This window comes from Cottoperca gobio, chromosome 12, assembly GCF_900634415.1.
Source record: "Cottoperca gobio chromosome 12, fCotGob3.1, whole genome shotgun sequence".
In the NCBI taxonomy this organism is placed as follows: Eukaryota; Metazoa; Chordata; class Actinopteri; order Perciformes; family Bovichtidae; genus Cottoperca; species Cottoperca gobio.
In genome coordinates this window covers 20573982-20594331 of record NC_041366.1, presented here as the reverse complement: position 1 = coordinate 20594331, position 20350 = coordinate 20573982, and the positions used below count along the sequence as shown (strand labels likewise).

The 20350-nt window shown below is 41.0% G+C and overlaps 1 protein-coding gene and 1 pseudogene across 2 annotated transcripts in view; both read right to left on the bottom strand.

The window, feature by feature from the left end:
- The window catches only part of aif1l (allograft inflammatory factor 1-like), a 30435-nt gene that overhangs the window by 1984 nt on the left and 8101 nt on the right, over positions 1-20350 (bottom strand). The window contains exon 6 of one of the 2 annotated variants that reach the window (XR_003833170.1): positions 19287-19511. Coding sequence is in view for 1 of the 2 variants with exons in the window: in XM_029444274.1 (XP_029300134.1) it covers positions 19496-19511 (16 nt within the window). In the remaining variant the exon portion in view is untranslated. Of the gene's footprint in view, positions 1-17560; positions 19512-20350 lie in introns of those variants that run through there. The other variant, XM_029444274.1, reaches the window with a different exon arrangement.
- LOC115017035 (5'-AMP-activated protein kinase catalytic subunit alpha-1-like) lies at positions 156-13618 on the bottom strand (annotated as a pseudogene).

Below are 20350 nucleotides of genomic sequence, written 5' to 3'. Positions count from 1 at the left end.
GTTTCCATATTTAACATTTAAAAACATCCCCTGTGAGACCAGAGTTTTAGGATTGATGACTCACCGAGTCGGCAATCTTGCATTCATGTGTGCATCAAGCACCACATTTTCAGGCTTGAGGTCCCGGTGCACCACCATGTGTCTGTGGCAGTAGTCTACGCTGAAATAATCTGCTGGAACGCCGACGACTCTCCTTTCTCATCCACTGTCGAGCAAAAAAAATTCCATTAGGTGTGATCTTCTCCCCGTGACTCACTGGCACATCTCAGCTGACTAAGCAGCACTTCCTGTTTGTTCAGATAATCTTTTTCAGCCGATGGTTCACAGTTTTGCTGTATCTGCACTAAAGGCTGACAATAACACAGAGATTACATAAGCACGTGTATTCTCTGGTCACCTGACTTATATATGTATATTATAAATATCAACATCTGCTACATATGAAAGATTGAAAGAAAATGTGGCACTCATAATACAGACTTTAAGCATCTTCCAGTATTCAGTGCATTACCTTTCCATTTTTGCAGATGGTAGTCGAATACTCCTCCCCTCCAGAGACATACTCCATCACCATGAAGATATCTGTCGTGGGTGCTAATAACCTGATACCTGCAGACATTTACATTTACACAAAGTTAAAATCATGTGCGTCATCACACATTGGCAGATATTACCCTGCTCAATATAGACAGTTATAAGAAATGGACATGTGCCATTAATCTCCTGGATTTGGTATCAAACTGGAATATGCAGTTAAAATCAAAATGGGCTAAGGAAATATTTTTTGTGATCTGCAAAATAAAGTTAGATATTACAGTAAAACATGCGGTCTCATCTTAAATCTACCATCACAACATTTTCCACATCATCTGTCTAAAAGTCTACAGGAAAAAAGTGTCTCAAAGTTTCAAATGACCAAAGTTTCAGCAGATGTGACAGATGTTGACCAACTGCTTATCTCACTCGTCAAAATGGCTACAAACATCCTGTAAAACCAAATGGAGCTGTAATGCGTTATTTGCTCCACTTGTCTAACCGATTCAGACGGTGGCCGTGCCTCTGCCCCAGTGTTTGTCAAAGATGGGATCTCTCTCACAAAGGCACACACAAAACAGAGTTTACATTCTTGTGCATGCCTGCCATGAGCTGGTATTTTAGGAGCAATTAGCCACACGTTCATGGTCACTTTAATGACTCTTTTAACTTTGGCCTTGGGCCTTTGCTGGCAGACATTCACCTCCCGCTTAGGAAGTATTTTTTGATCGCACTCTTTCCAGCTACAGTGTACTGGCATTTTGTGTTGCCAATGTCGTGTTTTACTTACATTGTTGTGGTGTTCACCATCACTGCTTGACGCACATGTGCATTAAATCACTAACACGTACTGACTGGCTCTGATCAGTTTTGGCAAATCCACACCTGGTATTGGACAATACTGCACAATATCAAGTGATACACCTTAGTGAATACTAAATTCAAAGGGAGAGATCCCCGCAAGGCGTGATGCAATACGATGATAAAGCACTTTTAAAGAAGACTCAACCAGAGAGGCTAACCAAAACACAATAAGCAATTGAGCAGGCTGAGGGTAGCGGGAGACTGGTCGACAGATATGATGTATTCAAAACACACCATTAAAGCCTGAATACCTCATGGGTGGCATAATGTGGGCGGCAGGGGGATATGGAGTAGCGAGCAGGGTGTAATCTAGTACTTACAGTTTAATTATGGTGAGGATGCCTGAAAAGCTTGATTCTGGATCTCCCGCGGATCTTTCCCACCCCGTCTCAAACTGCGAATCTTCTGCACTGTTCAAATCTTCACAGCCACTGGCAGTGCTTGGTCAGCTCAGTTGGCCCACTTCAGCTAATCACTGACCACACAAATGAGTAGAAGAAGCAAATACAAGTCCCTGGGCTCCTATTAAAAGTGAAGAACTCCACAAATAACAACGAGGATAATTCTGAACAACACAAACATATTGTGGCGATGAGGTTTGAAACCTTGCATATTTAAAATGTTTTACTTCTTAAAGAACAAAGCAAGATATTCATATTTTAAAACCTGCATTACTTTGGATTATGGACACCACCTGTGAACATATATCTTTTGTCAAATAGTTGCTTATTTACCAAAGCAACATTACCATTCCTTTAGAGTCATTTTACTGTCCAGCTGATGATGTTACTCTAATGTACACATTGCCCTTTAACCTGGTCTCCACCAAACCCTGAAGGAATATCTGGCAGTGAAGCCTCACTATTTACACCAGCTAGTCGCTAATGTTGTCCCTTTAGTAGGGAAGCTGAGGATGGAAAACCAAAGCAATGAGCTAAAAGACGCTAAAATGCTCTGTTGAGATGAGGGAGCTGCACGGGCAAGTGGGTTTGTCACCCATTCACATACAAGTTAGTCATTGATATGATGTTAATATAATAAATTGATCATAGCAGCTTTAAAAAAGAGCTACAACAACAATCAGAAGTGTTGGGGTATTAAAACGATAAAAAAGCTAGATACGTATCTTTAGGAGGTAGTTCAGCAGTCAGTGGCTTTAAAGGAAGTTCCAAAACAAAAAGAGATCTACCTAATCCCAAAATTGTAATCATTCGTAGAAGTGGAAAATAACCAACGACAAAGATTCCCCGTGACAAAACGGCAATATGCAACAGCAGGAGGAGAAAAGCGTGCAAGATAATCCGAACTATATCAGAACGCATGACCCTTCAGGGAATGTGAATGGATGATGGGGAGATTATAAACAGCTGCCATTGATTTAACCAGTGTTGCTGGTAGTGAACTATTAACCAGTCTCCAACAATCAATACCATAATCACAAAGCAAGGAGCATGGTCTTCTTTTCTTACAACAACACAACCCTGTGTGCAGAGAGATGACTATGACTAGATGCTCTACAATAGCTTGTGTTGTTTTGCAGAGTGTCTGGTTTGGTTCACTTCATTTGGGTATATTATGGCTTAATCATGAGTTCTTATGAGTCACAATGCACTAATTGTGAAGCAGAAAGCAACCGTAGAAGAGCTTTTTTAGAATAGCCATTTAACTATAACATCGTCAATATAGGGGCACAAGTGAAAGGAAAATGTGAGCAATCTATAAGAATGTTTTAGACCAATGGTGTTGGTACAAGCAAAGCTGCATATTGACTAATCGTACCGCCCTGTGGACAACACTGGCGTAGAGTATGCCCTGCTCCTCCTCCCACACACATCTAATGCACTAATGTGTCTTCATGAGGATGGCAATAATAACTCCTGGGGAGGCCGAGTTGAGACTAAATGTGCTGCAGACTCAGAACTTTTTTTTATATTATGTGTGAAAATAGAGCAGAAGAAACGACATGATGTCGGGATCACTCAATGCTCCTCATTAATATGTACCTAACAGCAGTCAAGGGGGGGGGGGTTACTTCCGGCGTCTGACTTGACAAGCGACTTGTGGCTCTCTTGCTATCGCGCAACGCAATCCGCCGCTATCTGATTATGTTGCTAAATATAAGCAATGTCATATAACTTGTATTGTGTGCTGTCGCTGGCAAATGCAGCTACCTCCCAAAATAACGTCACGTTTTGTCACGAACAAGTTGAGCTAACTAGCAGGACAACAAGTGTGCTACCTAGTTTCTGGCGTTGCGACAAGTTTTAGCTTCCCTAGCATCTAACATTAGCAGCTAAGCTAAAAGCCCACAATCGTTCAGTTGGCAGGATGCGCGTACGGTCAGGACGTCAGACATACCTTTAACCTTTCCAAACGTCCCCACTCCGAGTGTGCCTCCGAGAATGTAATGTCCAATTTACTCTTCCTTCATGTTCTGTTTTTCCTGCGCCATCTTCCCGCGTGGCCTTGCTGCGGGGTTAGCTAGCTGTCGAGCAGAGATGGGCCAACTCCGCTGTGTGTGTCCTCTACTCTAGCGCTTGAGCTCCGCGCGGGGGGAGGCGCGCCGCGGCTCCTGCGCGATTCGTCAGAAGCGTAGGCGGCGTAGTATGATGCCATTCAATGCCCTCGTAACTCCTAAATCGGAGTGTGATATCAACTTTACATTTACACATCCACAATAAGAGTTGGACTCCAAACTAAATTGTGGACATTTGTACCAAAACTCGCATCAATATGGCCCCCCCCACGATAAGAAACAATAGATAAGACATTGACAAATTTTGTCCGACCAACGTTGTATATAAGTACAGTTGTGTGTGTATAATGTTTATGTACCTCAGGGATATGATGCGCTTTATCGTTTCTTTAAATAAAGACAAAAAACTGAATTTAAGTATAATTAGTAAAAAATACTGTTATAAGTAAAATAATCAATTTACAATTTGACTTCAGTAAAGCACAAAAGTATTAACATGAAATACTAAAAGTAAAAGTACTTATCAGCACAAAAGCCCATTTCAGATATTATATTATATGATGTATAATGTGTTTATAACTTTAATGTACTACATATAATCAGGTGAATTTTCAACATGGGGCTCAACAAGTTTATCTTAACATGATAATTATTTGGTGAATTATATTTTTGTATTATTGATCTGAATCAGAATCTTTAAGGTAACTAAAGTTTATCCAATGAATGTAGTGGAGTAAGTTCATGTATGAAGTGGCAGAAATGGAAATACTCAATTAAAGTGTCTCAAAATTGTACTTTAGTAAATGGTACTAAGTTACTGTCCACCATTGTTATTTTGAAATCAAGGTCAGAGTGACAGAGTGGAAATGTACATTAGATAACATGTGATCATTAATGAGAAACAAAAGTGAGACACAATTGTTCTGTCAAGAGAAAAAAGGACTCAGTAGAAAACATTAACACATGTAAGATTAATTATTTACAGAGAAAGCCCCAGATATAAAGATTGTCAGGCTCTTATTCATCAGCTGGAGATCATTATTGTCTTATTATTATCATTAGGGTTGGACAAGCAAATGAGAGCGAACATTTGGTGGGTTTAAAGAGAAGAAATACACTCATCCACCTCCAGAGATCTGCACACTTAAGAATTCATGGGAACTATCTGAAGATAATTCTGGTTATTAAAGTTTCATGATAGAAATGTGCCTGATAATAAGATTCCTGTTTCCATATGTGAGCCACACTCTGTGATCTCCTATATGATCTACAGGACATCGTTATAAAACACTTCTTTACTTATGTCTTGCTGAGACATCATGGACAGATCTCTCTGACATGTTGACACGATGTGAATGCTCCCCTGTGCTCCCCATCTACAGACAGTCAAAGGCAGCTGGATGTTGCATCTCAATGATGGTTCTTGAGTTTGAACGAAGTCATACTGTATCTCATGACCTGGAGGACTGAGGATGAGAGAGCGTTGTGTGAATAACAAGAGCTCGTCGGACGTGAAGAACTGCTCAGTGACAGAGATGGACTCGACCCCTCAAAGCATCCAAAGACAAGGAAGCACATCATACTGCCCTTCAAGGGATAATCGTCAATAACTGCCACAGTCCTTTAGTTTTTTACTAACGTACAGGACAGACTGAACAAATACAGGTTTCACTCTGTCAGTGAGCGATTATTAAAGAAAGAGTGGGCTGCTGAAAAGTTCCATGACTCCCCAGAGACATCTGGTAGGAATTAACATAGTAACCAAAAGTCCTTGTCAATGACACCAGTGTATGTGTGTGTGTGTGTGTGTGTGGTGTGTGTGTGTGTGTGTGTGTGTGTGTGTGTGTGTGTGGTGTGTGTGTTGTGTGTGTCTGTGTGTGTGTTGTGTGTGCTGGCTTTCTCATATGTTTCCTGATTAAAGAATACTGATTAGATTAACCGTTTTTATACTTCCCCATTTTAGGACACAAGAAGCTATTTACTAACATACAACAGGAGTGCATGTTTGTTAAGTTCTGTTTCTGATTAAAAAAGATTATGAGGAGGGATTTGAGAGTGAGGGCCAATAAATGTCTGTACATAATACATGTGTTTCTATTTCTTCACAGCTTTAATAGAACCTGCAGATGTGAAGTCTTCTTCTCAGTGGGGACATCTAGTGGTGACTTTCAGTATTGCAGGTGGATTTGTAAATTGAGCTTGTGTGCACGTGGGAGAAGTTTGCCTTCAGGCAAGTCTCCTTAGGGTTTAGGCAACACACGTACTTTGTTAGGTTTAGGAAAACATTCAAGTTGGGATTAAAACAAACTCTTTCTGCAGTGCACTCCATGCCAGTGAATCAAGGTGTGTTTATGTAATGAATACATAGGCTCTGCTTCATATCTTCCTACAGGTTCTTATTTTTGTTGCAAGTAGGTCAAAGTTAAATGTGTGGCTCTTATCCAAAGAGGACACGTCCACTCATAATATACTAAAGTGCCGGACAATTTGATTAATTAAGTCGTGAGTATGTGATGATTACATGATCATATTGGTTTAAGGAAACATTAGGGCTAAATGTGAAAAGGAGTGAGATTATTTTTTTTCAACATCTCTTCAAAATTAAGCAATGCTTATTTACAACTTTCTGTAAAAATGTTTAATGTGTAATTTCCTTTGAAACGTACAAATAAAGGTATATACATGAGTCACGTGTTGCTCGGTTCTGCATGTCACGCTCTGCTGGTTCAGTAACATCAGCAATCAATCTGTATTTTAAAATGGAAAAACACACTCGCTGGATCCTACATTTCCATAATGCAACTGAATAGCGTCTTTCATTATGTCCTCACTGGCTCCTAATACACCCTCTTTTCCCCCGCTTTCCAACTCCGTACCTCAGCTTGTAATACAATTAAATCTAATTCTGAGATGACTTTATTAGGTTATAACACTTTCCAAAGGCTCATTATTATCTGGGGTTTACTAATGAGCCTAACTTATACCGCTACATCTGCTACTGCGTGTACTTTTATATTATATATATATTTATAAATAATTGTTTGTAGTGTCTGCTGCTGAGGATCTTAATGGACTTTATCACCACCACCAGTCTATTAAGGATTTAATCTTTATATTCATTTGTCATCAGCCTTTTATTCCTTAAGGACTTCAGTTACAACTGCAGCTAAACATTAACACTTTGACTTCAACATAGTCTCATGCCCTTTACACAGCACGCCTGTGCGACGTTCATTCAGCTCATAACAACTCTTATCTCATAGTTGCCTTTGAGGTACCGCTGCTCACCTACACAGAAAGCAAAAGCCCTCAACCCCGAGTCAATCATTATGAAGTCCACACTGACATGGACAGAATGCAGGTAAACACTGCCTCGATACAGGAAAGCTGAATTCAGGTTTACCAGAGTATCTTGTCAGATATTACAAAACTGTAAACAGTGGTATGAGAAGAGTTTAAATGAAACTAAAGAAACACCGTTTTTTTATCATCTTTTACATTTGATTTATTGAAGCGTTTAAAGCCACAAAATCTAAAATACATTTGCTAGTTATTAATATAGAATCTTGCAGCACAACACAACACTATAGCTAGAGGAAAGATTTACTTTTTCATTTTGGGGTGAACTGTTCCTTTAACAATGACCCACTTGTTTTCTCACCTCCGAGGCTTTGACTACAAAAGTCTAATTGTTGTTCCGCTCACTTCTTAGTGAATACGATACAGAGCAGCGTAGTTAAGCGCAGCGTAGTTAAGACGCAGCGTAGTGACGCAGCGTAGTTAAGACGCAGCGTAGTTAAGACGCAGCGTAGTTAAGACCAGCGTAGTTAAGACGCAGCGTAGTTAAGACGCAGCGTAGTTAAGACCAGCGTAGTTAAGACGCAGCGTAGTTAAGACGCAGCGTAGTTAAGACGCAGCGTCGTTAAGACGCAGCGTCGTTAAGACGCAGCGTCGTTAAACTCAGCGTCGTTAAGACTCAGCGTAGTTAAGACGCAGCGTAGTTAAGACGCAGCGTAGTTAAGACGCAGCGTAGTTAAGACGCAGCGTAGTTAAGACGCAGCGTAGTTAAGACGCAGCGTAGTTAAGACGCAGCGTAGTTAAGACGCAGCGTAGTTAAGACTCAGCGTAGTTAAGACGCAGCGTCGTTAAGACGCAGCGTCGTTAAGACTCAGCGTCGTTAAGACTCAGCGTCGTTAAGACGCAGCGTAGTTAAGACGCAGCGTAGTTAAGACGCAGCGTAGTTAAGACGCAGCGTAGTTAAGACGCAGCGTAGTTAAGACTCAGCGTAGTTAAGACGCAGCTAGTTAAGACGCAGCGTAGTTAGACGCAGCGTAGTTAAGACGCAGCGTAGTTAAGACGCAGCGTAGTTAAGACGCAGCGTAGTTAAGACGCAGCGTAGTTAAGACGCAGCGTAGTTAAGACTCACCGTCTATGCTACGGAAATCGAGGAGTAGGTTCGACTGTCCACCTGGTAGAGTTGAAGGCTCATCTTGGTTTGCATCCCAGTAATCGATTCTTCCTTTCACACGTAGATAATATGGATTCACAACCTGGAAGTTAGAAAACGGTGAAGAAACAATGATTATATGAAGCTGCCTACTCTGACATCACACATTGTTATTCACAATTAAGTAACTCAATCTCCAACTAAAACTAAACTACAACAAACGCCCCTCTCGTGGAGTTTCTTGCTCACCTTCCACTCATAATCCAGCTGTTTCATGGCCCGGCACACTTCCGACATGATATCGTTGGGTCTACTCTGACTCCGGATACCCAGGTGCCACTTGGCCCTTCTAACACCCTGGTGCTTGGACTTCTGGGGGTTCAATTCGTCCAGTGTGTGGCGAGGCCTGGGAGGAGTCTCCGCCAACAGGAATGGTACACGCTCAGGGTGGGGCTTGATGAAGCCCGGCCACAGCTGCACCAGACGAGGTCAGGTGCTGGTCATCTAGAAAAGAGTCGGGGGGGCTGGACGCCAGGTAGAAATCCTTGGCTTCACTCATGATGCGACGATTGTCAATGATGAGATGGGTAGGCGACGGCCAATGGATCCTGATGGTTGCGACTATATATGCAGGCCAGGACCTCCTCCTCTGTGCACTCAAACTTCTCACATACCTCCTTCAGGGGCCTCGTCGTCAATCATGTTGTTACTGTAGGAGGGGTCCTCAGGGAACAAGTACTTAGGGAGGCCCTGTTTGAACCACTCATCCTCTCTGCAGGACGAGAAATTATTTTGTAGTAAAACACCAGACCATGAATGCAACACGCGTTTCAGAACGTAAGAAAACGATGATGTGGTTGAATATGTAGTCAGGCTCACCGAATCTCTTTGATGGTGGCTCTTTTCATGGGTCCACCTGCAGCATGTGTTTAAGGAGGCTTATTACCGAAGGGTTCAGATACTGCGGGGTGAAAAAGATCCCGTCGCAGATCTTCTTAAAGAGTGTTGGCACGTGGTCGTCATCAAAGGGAAGCGTCCCACACAACAAGGCATAGAGAATGACCCCACTGCTCCAGATATCTACTTCTGGACCAGCATATAACCTGAGGACGAGAGAAGCGAAGCAATCGTGTAATCATGAAAGCAACGCTTTATTATTTGTTTTATTCAGCAACATAATGGGAGCTTAAGTTCTGTGTCAGTGTCAACTTGTAATGATGGCACAACAAAAACATTACCTTCCTGAGATGACCTCAGGAGCAGCATAGTTCGGAGAGCCACAGCTTGTTCGCAGGAATTCTCCATCTGACATCATGTTTGATAGTCCTGCACAGAGTTCACAGTTAGAATAAAGGTCAGTATCAGCTGCGATCCACCATACATCACATTTAGAGTTACTGAACAACACTGTCCTACCGTTTCCATGATTTAACATTTAAAAACATCCCCTGTGGAGACCAGAGTTTAGGATTGATGACTCACCGAAGTCGGCAATCTTGGCATTCATGTGTGCATCAAGCAGCACATTTTCAGGCTTGAGGTCCCGGTGCACCACCATGTGTCTGTGGCAGTAGTCTACTGCTGAAATAATCTGCTGGAACAGCCGACGACTCTCCTTCTCATCCAACTGTCGAAGCAAAAAATTATCCATTAGGTGTGATCTTCTCCGTGACTCAGCTGGCACATCTCAGCTGACTAAGCAGCACTTCCTGTTGTGTTCAGATATCTTTTTCAGCCGATGGTTCACAGGTTGCTGTATCTGCACTAAAGGCTGACAATAACACAGAGGATTACATAAAGCACGTGTATTCTCTGGTCACCTGACTTATATATGTATATATATAATATACAACATCTGCTACATATGAGAAGATTGAAAGAAAATGTGGCACATCATAATAACAGACTTTAAGCATCTTCCAGTATTCAGTGCATTACCTTTCCATTTTTGCAGATGTAGTCGAATAGCTCCCCTCCAGAGACATACTCCATCACCATGAAGATATCTGTCGGGGTGCTAATAACCTGATACCTGCAGACATTTACACAAAGTTAAAATCATGTGCGTCATCAACAATTGCAGATATTACCCTGCTCAGATATAGACAGTTATGAAGAAATAGGACAGTGTGCCATTAAATCTCCTGGATTTGGTATCAAAACTGTGGAATATTGCAGTTAAAATCAAAAGTGCTAAGGAAATAGTTTTGTGATCTGCAAAATAAAGTTAGATATTACAGTAAAACAGTGCCGGTCTCATCTTAAATCTACCATCACAACATTTCCACATCTGTCTAAAAAGGTCTACAGGAAGAAAGTGTCTCAAAGTTCAAATGACCAAAGTTTCAGCAGATGTGACAGATGTTGACCAACTGCTTATCTCATCTGTCAAAATGGCTACAAACATCCTGTAAAACCAAATGGAGCTGTAATGCGTTATATTGCTCCACTTGTCTAAACTATTCAGACGGTGGCCGTGCCCTCTGCCCCAGTGTTTGTCAAAGATGGGATCTCTCTCACAAAGGCACACACAAAACAGAGTTTACATTCTTGTGCATGCCTGACATGGAGCTGGTATTTTAGGCAATTAGCCACACTTCATGGTCACTTTAATGACTCTGTAACTTTGGCCTTGGGCCTTTGCTGCAGACATTCACCTCCCGCTTAGGAAGTATTTTTGATCGCACTCTTTCCAGCTACAGTGTACGGCATTTTTGTGTTGCCAAATGTCGTGTTTACTTACATTGTTGTGGTGTTCACCATCACTGCTTGACGCACATGTGCATTAAATCACTAACAGCGTACTGAGCTGGCCTCTGATCAGTGTTTGGCAAATACACACAACTGGATTGGACAATAACTGCACAATATACAGAGTGAATACACCTTTAGTGAATACTAAAATTAAAGGAGAGATCACCCAGCAAGGCGTGATGAAATACGATGATAAAGCACTTTTTTAAAGAAAGATCAACAGAGAGGCTAACCACAAACAGGCAATAAAAGCAGATTGAGCCAAGGACTGAGGGGCGAGGAGACTGGGTCAGACAGATATGGATGTATTCCAAAACACACCATTAAAGCCTGGAAATACCTCAGTGGGTGGCATAAATGTGGCGGCAGGGGGATTATGGAGTAGCGAGCAGGGTGTAATCTAGGACTTACAGTTTAATTATGTGAGGATGCCTGAAAAGCTTGAGGTTCTGGATCTCCCTGCGGATCTTTCCCACCACGTCCAAACTGCGAATCTTCTGCCTGTTCAAGATCTTCACAGCCACTTGGTGCTTGGTCAGCTCATGTTGGCCCACTGCAGGATAAAACACAATGAGCACACATGAGTAGAAGCAAATACAATCCCTGGACATATTAAAAGATGAAAGAGACCACAAATAAAACGAGGATAATTATAGAACAACACAAACATATTGTGGCGATGAGGTTTGAAACCTTGCATATTTAAAATGTTTACTTCTTAAGAACAAAGCAAGATATTCATAGTTTAAACCTGCATTAACTTTGGGTTAGTGGACACCAGCTGTGAACATATATCTTTTGCAAATAGTTGCTTATTTACACAAAGCAACATTACCATTCCTTTAGAGTCATTTTACTGTCCAGCTGATGGATGTTACTCTAATGTACACATGCCCTTTAACCCTGGTCTCCACCAAACCCTGAAGGAATATCTGGCAGTTAAGCCTCACTATTTACACCAGCTAGTCGCTAATGTTGTCCCTTTAGTAGGGAAGCTGCAGGATGGAAAACCAAAGCAATGAGCTAAAAGACGCTAAAATGCTCTGTTGAGATGAGGGGAGCTGCACGGGCAAGTGGGTTTGTCACCCATTCACATACAAGTAGTCATTTGATATGATGTTAATATAATAATATTGATCATAGCAGCTTTAAGAGCTACACAAATCATGAAGTGTTGGTATTAAACGATAAAAAGCTAGATACGTATCTTTAGGAGGTAGTTCAGTCAGTGGCTTTTAAAGGAAGTTCCAAAACCAAAACAAGAGATCTACCTAATCCCAAAGATGTAATCATTCAGTAGAAGTGGAAAATAACTCAAACGACAAGATTCCCCGTGACAAAACGCAATATGCAACAGCAGGAGGAGAAAAGCGTGCAAAGATATCCGAAATATATCAGAACGCATGACCCTTCAGGGAATGTGAATGGATGATGGGGAGATAATAAACAGCTGCCATTGATTTACCAGTGTTGCTGTAGTGAACTATTAACCAAGTCTCCAACAATCAATACCATAATCACAAAGCAAAGGAGCATGGTCTTCTTTCTTACAACAACACAACCCTGTGTGCAGAGAGATGACTATGACTAGATGCCATCTACAATAGCTTGTGGTTGTTTGCAGAGTGTCTGGTTGGTTCACTTCATTTGGGTATATTATGGCTTAATCATGAGTTCTTATGAGTCACAATGCACTAAATTGTGAAGCAGAAAGCAACCTGTAGAAGAGCTTTTTTAGAATAGCCATTTAACTATAACATCGGTCAATAATAGGGGCACAAGTGAAAGGAAAATGTGAGCAAATCTATAAGATGTTTTAGACCAATAGGTGTTGGTACAAGCAAAGCTGCATATTGACTAATCGTAACCGCCCTGTGGACAACACTGGGCGTAGAGTATGCCCTGCTCCCTCCTCACACACATCTAAATGCACTAATGTGTCTTCATGAGGATGGCAAATATAACTCCTGGGGAGGGCAGAGTTGAGACTAAATGTGCTGCAGAGCTGCAGAACTTTTTTTTATATTATGTGTGAAAATAGAGCAGAAGAAACGACATGAGTCGGGATAACTCAATGCTCCTCATTAATATGTACCTAACAGCAGTCAAGGGGGGGGGGGGTTACTTCCCGGCGTCCTGACTTGACAAGCGACTTGTGGCTCTCTGGCTAGCGCGCAACGCATCCGCCGCTATCTGATTATGTTGCTAAATATAAGCTAATGTCATATAACTTGTATTGTGTAGCTGTCGCTGGCAAATGCAGCTACCTCCCAAAATAACGTCACGTTTGTCACGAACAAGTTGAGCTAACTAGCAGGACAACAAGTGTGCTACCTAGTTTCTGGCGTTGCGACAAGTTAGCTTCCCTAGCATGCTAACATTAGCAGCTAAGCTAAAAAGCCACAATCGTTCAGTTGGCAGGATGCGCGGACGTCAGGACAGTCAGACATACCTTTAAACCTTTCCAAACGTCCCCACTCCGAGTGTGTCTCCGAGAATGTAATGTCCAATTTTAACTCTTCCTTCATGTTTCTGTTTTTCCGTCGCCATCTTCCCGCAGTGGCCTTGCTGCGGGGTTAGCTAGCTGCGAGCAGAGATGGCCGAACTCCGCTGTGTGTGTCTCTACTCTAGCGGCTGAGCTCCGCGCGGGGGGAGGCGGCGCCGCGGCTCCTGCGCGATTCGTCAGAAGCGTAGGCGGCGTAGTATGATGCATTCAAATGCACTCAGTAAACTCCTAAATCGGAGTGTGATATCAACTTTACATTTACACATCCACAATAAGAGTTGGACTCCAAACTAAATTGTGGACATTTGTACCAAGAACTGCATCAATATGGCCCCCCCACGATAAGAAACAATAAGAATAAGACAGTTGACAAATATTTTGTCGACCAACGTTGTATATAAGTACAGTTGTGTGTGTAAATAATGTTTATGTACCTCATGGATATGATGCGCTTATGTTTTCTTAAATAAAGAAAAAAAACTGAATTTAAGTATAATTAGTAAAAATACTGTTATAAGTAATAAATAATCAATTTACAATTTGACTTCAGTAAAAGCACAAAAGTATTAACATGAAAAATACTAAAAGTAAAAGTACTTAATCAGCACAAAAGCCCATTTCAGAATGATATATATTATATGATGTATAATGTGTTTATAACTTTAATGTACTACATATAATGCAGGTGAATTTCAACATGGGCTCAACAAAGTTTATCTTAACATGATAATTATTTGGTGATTATATTTTGTATTATTGATCTGAATCAGAATCTTTAAGGTAACTAAAGTTATCCAATGAATGTAGTGGAGTAAGTTCATGTATGAAGTGGCAGAAATGGAAATACTCAAGTAAAGTGTCTCAAAATTGTACTTTAGTAAATGTACTAAGTTACTGTCCACCATTGTTATTTTGAAATCAAGGTCAGAGTGACTAGAGTGGAAATGTACATTAGATAAACATGTGATCATTAATGAGAAACAAAAGTGAGACACAATTGTTGCTGTCAAGAGAAAAAAGGAACTCAGTAGAAAAACATTAACACATGTAAGATTAATTATTTACAGAGAAAGCCAAGATAAAGATTGTCAGGCTCTTATTCATCAGCTGGAGATACATTATTGTCTTATTATTATCATTAAGGGTTGGACAAGCAAATGAGAGCGAACATTTGGTGGGTTTAAGAGAAGGAATAACACTCATCCACCTCCAGAGATCTGCACCACTTAAGAATTCATGGGAACATTATCTGAAGATAATTCTGGTTATTAAAGTTTCATGATAGAAAATGTGCCTGATAATAAGATTCCTGTGTTTCCATATGTGAGCCACACATCTGTGATCTCCTATATGATCTACAGGACATCGTTATAAACACAATTCTTTACTTAATGTCTTGCTGAGACATCAATGGACAGATCTTCTCTGACATGTGACACAGATGTGAATGCTCCCTGTGCTCCCCATCTACAGACAGTCAAAGGCAGCTGGATGTTGCATCTCAATGATGGTTCTTGAGTTTGAACGAAGTCATACTGTATCTCATGACCTGGAGGACTGAGGATGAGAGACGTTGTGAATAACAATGAGCTCGTCAGGACGTGAAGAACTGCTCAGTGACAGAGATGGACGACCCTCAAAGCATCCCAAAGAACAAGGAAGCACATCATACTGCACTTCAAGGGATATCGTCAATAACTGCCACAGTCTTTAGTTTTTACTAACGTACAGGACAGACTGAACAAATACAGGTTTCACTCTGTCAGTGAGCGATTATTAAAGAAAGAGTGGGCTGCTGAAAAGTTACCATGACTCCCCAGAGACGTCTGGTAGGAATTAACATAGTACCAAAAGTCCTTGTCAATGACACTCAGTGTATTGTGTGTGTGTGTGTGTGTGTGTGTGTGTGTGTGTGTGTGTGTGTGTGTGTGTGTGTGTGTGTGTGTGTGTGTGTGTGTGTGTGTGTGTGTGTGTGCTGGGCTTTCTCTATATGTTTTCTGATTAAAGAATACTGATTAGATTAACCGTTTTATACTTCCCCATTTTAGGACACAAGAAGCTATTTAACATAACAATACAACAGAGTGCATGTTTGTTAAGTTCTGTTTCTGATTAAAAAGATTATGAGGAGGGAATTTGAGAAGTGAGGGCCAATAAATGTCTGTACATAATACATGTGTTTCTATTTCTTCACAGCTTTAATAGAAACCTGCAGATGTGAAGTCTTCTCAGTGGGGACATCTAGTGGTGACTTGTCAGTATTGCAGGTGGAATTTGTAAATTGAGCTTGTGTGCACGTGGGAGAAGTTTGCCTTCAGGCAGAAGTCTCCTTAGGGTTTAGGCAACACACGTACTTTGTTAGGTTTAGGAAAACATTCAAGTTGGGATTAAAACAAACTCTTTCTGCAGTGCAGCTCCATGCCAGTGAATCCAAGGTGTGTTTATGTAATGAATACATAGGCTCTGCTTCATATCTTCCTACAGGTTCTTTATTTTTGTTGCAAGTAGGTCAAAGGTTAAATGTGTGGCATCTTATCCAGAAAGAGGACACGTCCACTCATAATATACTAAAGTAGCCGGACAATTTGATTAATTAAGTCGTGAGTATGTGATGATTACATGATCATATTGGGTTTAGAGGAAACATTAGGGCTAAATGTGAAAAGGAGTGAGATTATTTTTTTCAACATCTCTTCAAAATTAAGCAATGCTTATTTACAACTTTCTGTAAAAAGTGTTAATGTGTAATTTCCTTTGAAACGTACAAATAAAGGTATATACATGAGTCAACGTGTTGCTCGGGTTCTGCATGTCACGCTCTGCTGGTTCAGTACATCAGCAATCAATCTGTATTTTAATGGAAAAACACACTCGCTGGATCCTACATTTCCCATAATGCAACTGAATAGCGTCTTTCATTATGTCCTCACTGGCTCCTAAATACACCCTGCTTTCCAACTCCGTACCTTCAGCTTGTAATACAATTAAATCTAATTCTGAGATGACTTTATTAGGGTTATAACACTTTCCAAAGGCTCAGTATTATCTGGGGTTTACTAATGAGCCTAACTTATACCTTACATCTGCTACTGCGTGTACTTTTATATATTATATATATATTTATAAATAATTGTATTGTAGTTGTCTGCTGCTGAGGATCTTAATGGACTTTATCACCACCAGTCTATTAAGGATTTAATCTTTATTATTCAATTTGTTCTATTAATGGAGATAATGCGGTTTCGCATTTTTTTCACGAGTCCATTTATCTCCAGACATTAGTTTCACTCACGTCCGGACTCTGAGCCGCCTGCAGAGGGCAGTGTGTCTCTGCAGCAGATACTGAGGAGGAGGAGGAGGAGGAGGAGGAGGAGGAGGAAGTCCTGGGATGCACTGCAGAGATGCATTCAGTTTCCATGTCAGCCATGCCCCATTAATTACCATCAATACAGAATGATACACCCTTTGAAGAATTGACTCAGCATGCAAGAGAAATAAAACATGTCTTTGAGTGAGAGGGAAGTGAAATGATCTGAATGAAGCACTACTGCAGAACATACGCTACATTATTCAAACCGTCCCGACACGCAACTTACGTTTGAGATCTGGAAAAGTAGATGAAATACAACCAAAAAGGTGCAAAAATAAATGTGACTGAAGTAGCGAACATCGGCCCCAGGCTCGGGGTCACCACCATGAGCTGGATTAGTTTTGTTTCTCCTTACACGAGAATCCCAGCTGTGTCCAACGGTTATTTCCTCCACTGTGCCTACGTAAGCTCCAGGCAGTTCATAGCATGTCATTTTAATGACAGAGGTGCTTATTATAATCCTACCGGATCTGCCTGTGCACTTATTAAAGCATTGCTTACTTAGCACTACGCCACACCCAAGCACCTGCTCTCCTATTGTCATGAGCGGCCTGTAACGTACACATCATGAAACTAAACCAAACAAATGACTGTTTGCAGTTGCAGCTATTTTCTTTTTTCATGAAAACATTTTATTGCTCAAGAATGTGTATTATGCATACAGCTGCACGTACATGAAGCCACGTGGGAAGTTAATGAGGAGAACATATGGAATGAAAGCACGAGACACAAAAGATTCACACACTGTTCATCTCTGCCTGTGAACTGGGAGATGATCCTCGTGCAAAACTCAGATCCAGATTTTCCCAATTGGTAATGCACACGCACGTTTACCTGCACTGATGCACTTAATGGACAGCTGAATCGTTATGACTGCAAGCCGAGGTCACTCACCTTTCACATATAAGACGAGGGGAACAGTATGCATGAACACAAATCTCCCTCTCAAAGTAGAACGTCATCTATAAACACAAGAGTGGAAATGTGTTTTGTACACCGGTGTTTACTAGTGAAATAAAAACAGTATTTAAGCACAATTAAAACTCTATTAACGGCCAATTAAACGTGTTACACGTGTCATTTTTCACCCAAATTCAAAACGAGTCAACAGTTTGAAACTTCTCCACGACAACAATAAACATTTCAAAGGTTAACAGGCCAGTGTAAGAATTTTAACTCCTTTGGTGTCTGCACACAACGTGCATCTGGACATTAACAGATGGAAACAAAAAGGACATCATAGTTTTAAACACGTTTAGATACTAAAAGTACCGAATTCACAGTAAGTAGTGCGAGTTACAGGAACACTGAGGCACAAGTTACAGAGTTCACAAGAGAATGAACCCAGTTCTACACAGAGGAGTGTGTGTGGGGGGGGGGGGGGGAACAATGATTCAAGACAAAGAGAAACTAAGAACATGTGCATCGCAAGACAAGTATAGGGGCAACTGAAACACTCAACAAACTTGCTAGGGCTTTAAAAAAATAAAATCACGGTAAGAAAAGGGAAACGACTACATTTAAAAAAAAAACCAACACGGGTGAAGTTCACTCACTCGGAGTGTCGTGGAAACACCATATCAATAGAATTCAACAAACATCATCAAAACTATCTCACCAAATAACATTATTTCACCGTTTCCTGGAATGCGTAAGCTAAGCTTGAACTGTGCACTCCATCCTTTTTATTTCTTCAATCTGTGTTTTAAGCTGTGCAGAATCTGCATGTTGAGGCACTTGGAAAGAATATGATTGTACTGTGTTGTCGTATATTATGTACATGTGTTAAGCTTGTGTGTCTGTAAATCACACTCCTTCCAAAATGAACGTGTGCTTAAAGCTTTACAGATCTAAAAGAAATCGGAGTCAGGTTTGCTGTTCTTCAAGCCGCATACTGAAACTGAAAGTCCCATGGTCAACATGATCTCTTAGTGTTCTCCAAACTAGTGAGTGAATGTTAAAAACGCAGTACAGTCATCTACAAAAAATGTTTTTCAGATCTCATGAGGTGGCCATGATAACCTACTTACTGATGCCAGATCAGTATTCGGGCTCCACGGGCTGATGACTTTGACCCAGAGGAAATGGGCTGGGCCTGTAATCTCTGGCACCTGATCTAAAGAGATTAGCCTGCAGGAGTCCATCCCAGACCGCTGAGGACAGTGCAAAAATGTGCTTCTCCAAAAGCATCCTAAAAACTAAACCTCTGGAGAATCTGGAATCTTCCCTTAAAATATATCCATGAAACACTACAAAGCAGATTTACAACTACAGATGCTACATTGTTACTAGAAGGGGAAAAAACATCATTTAGTGAGCTGTGGGTCACAAACACCTCACACACACACCGTATATCACAGAGCAACATCCTGATGGTCCCACACTAACACAACACTCCACATGTGAACGACTTCACGCAACCACCGACGGTCCCGCTGCCTCTCCAGCCGTCCGCAGCCTCACGTCTGCAGTTAAGGCAGGCTGGAAATGTCCCGCTTTGGAGGGGGTCCGTCTGGTTTGCAGGTCGAGCCATTGGCTTTGTCCTCAAAAGATCAAGACTCTGTAGGGGAGAGGAGAAGGAGGGGGGGGGAGATGGAGAGAGAGACAGAGAGAGAGGAACAGATGGAGAGAGAAGGGAGATAAGAGAGAGAGAGGAGAGAGAGAGGAGATAGAGAGAGAGAGAGATAGAGAGAGAGAGAGATAGAAAAAAGGGGAGAGAGAGAGAGAGAGATAAGAGAGGGAGAGAGGCAAGAGAGAGATGACATGAGAGAATATAGATAACAAATGTAGACGAGAGAGAGATATGAAGAAGAAGAGAAGAGAGAGAGAAGATAGAGAGAGATAGAAGATAATAGAGATAGAGGGACACAGCCAGAGAGAGAGAGAGAGAGAAAGTATAGAGAGAGAGAGAGATAGAGAGAGAGAGAGAGAGAGAGAGAGAAATAGACTAATAGTAGAGAGAGAGACAGAGAGACAGATAGTAGATAATAGTATAGGGGAGCATACAAAAGAGAGAGAGAAGAGAGAGGATGATATAGAATAAGATAAAGAGAGAGAGAGAGAGAGAGAACATATACTAAGATATAGAGAGAGATCATAGAGATATAACCTGATATTCCACAGACAAGATAGAATGAGCGCTAGCTCATATATATCTAATATAGAGAGTAGAGAGACAGAAGAGAGAGAGACAGCTAGAAGAAGAGAGAGAGAGAGAGAGAGAGAGATCATGAAATAGCAAAAATATAAATAAACACACTGGACTTTTGAATCCAAATCAAATATCGTAATTGATTATTATATAACGGCTGATTAGTTATATTATTATTTATATCTATAGTTAATAAACTCATAATGTAAGTAATCTTGTTTTATGTTATTGTGATCATGTTGCTGTTG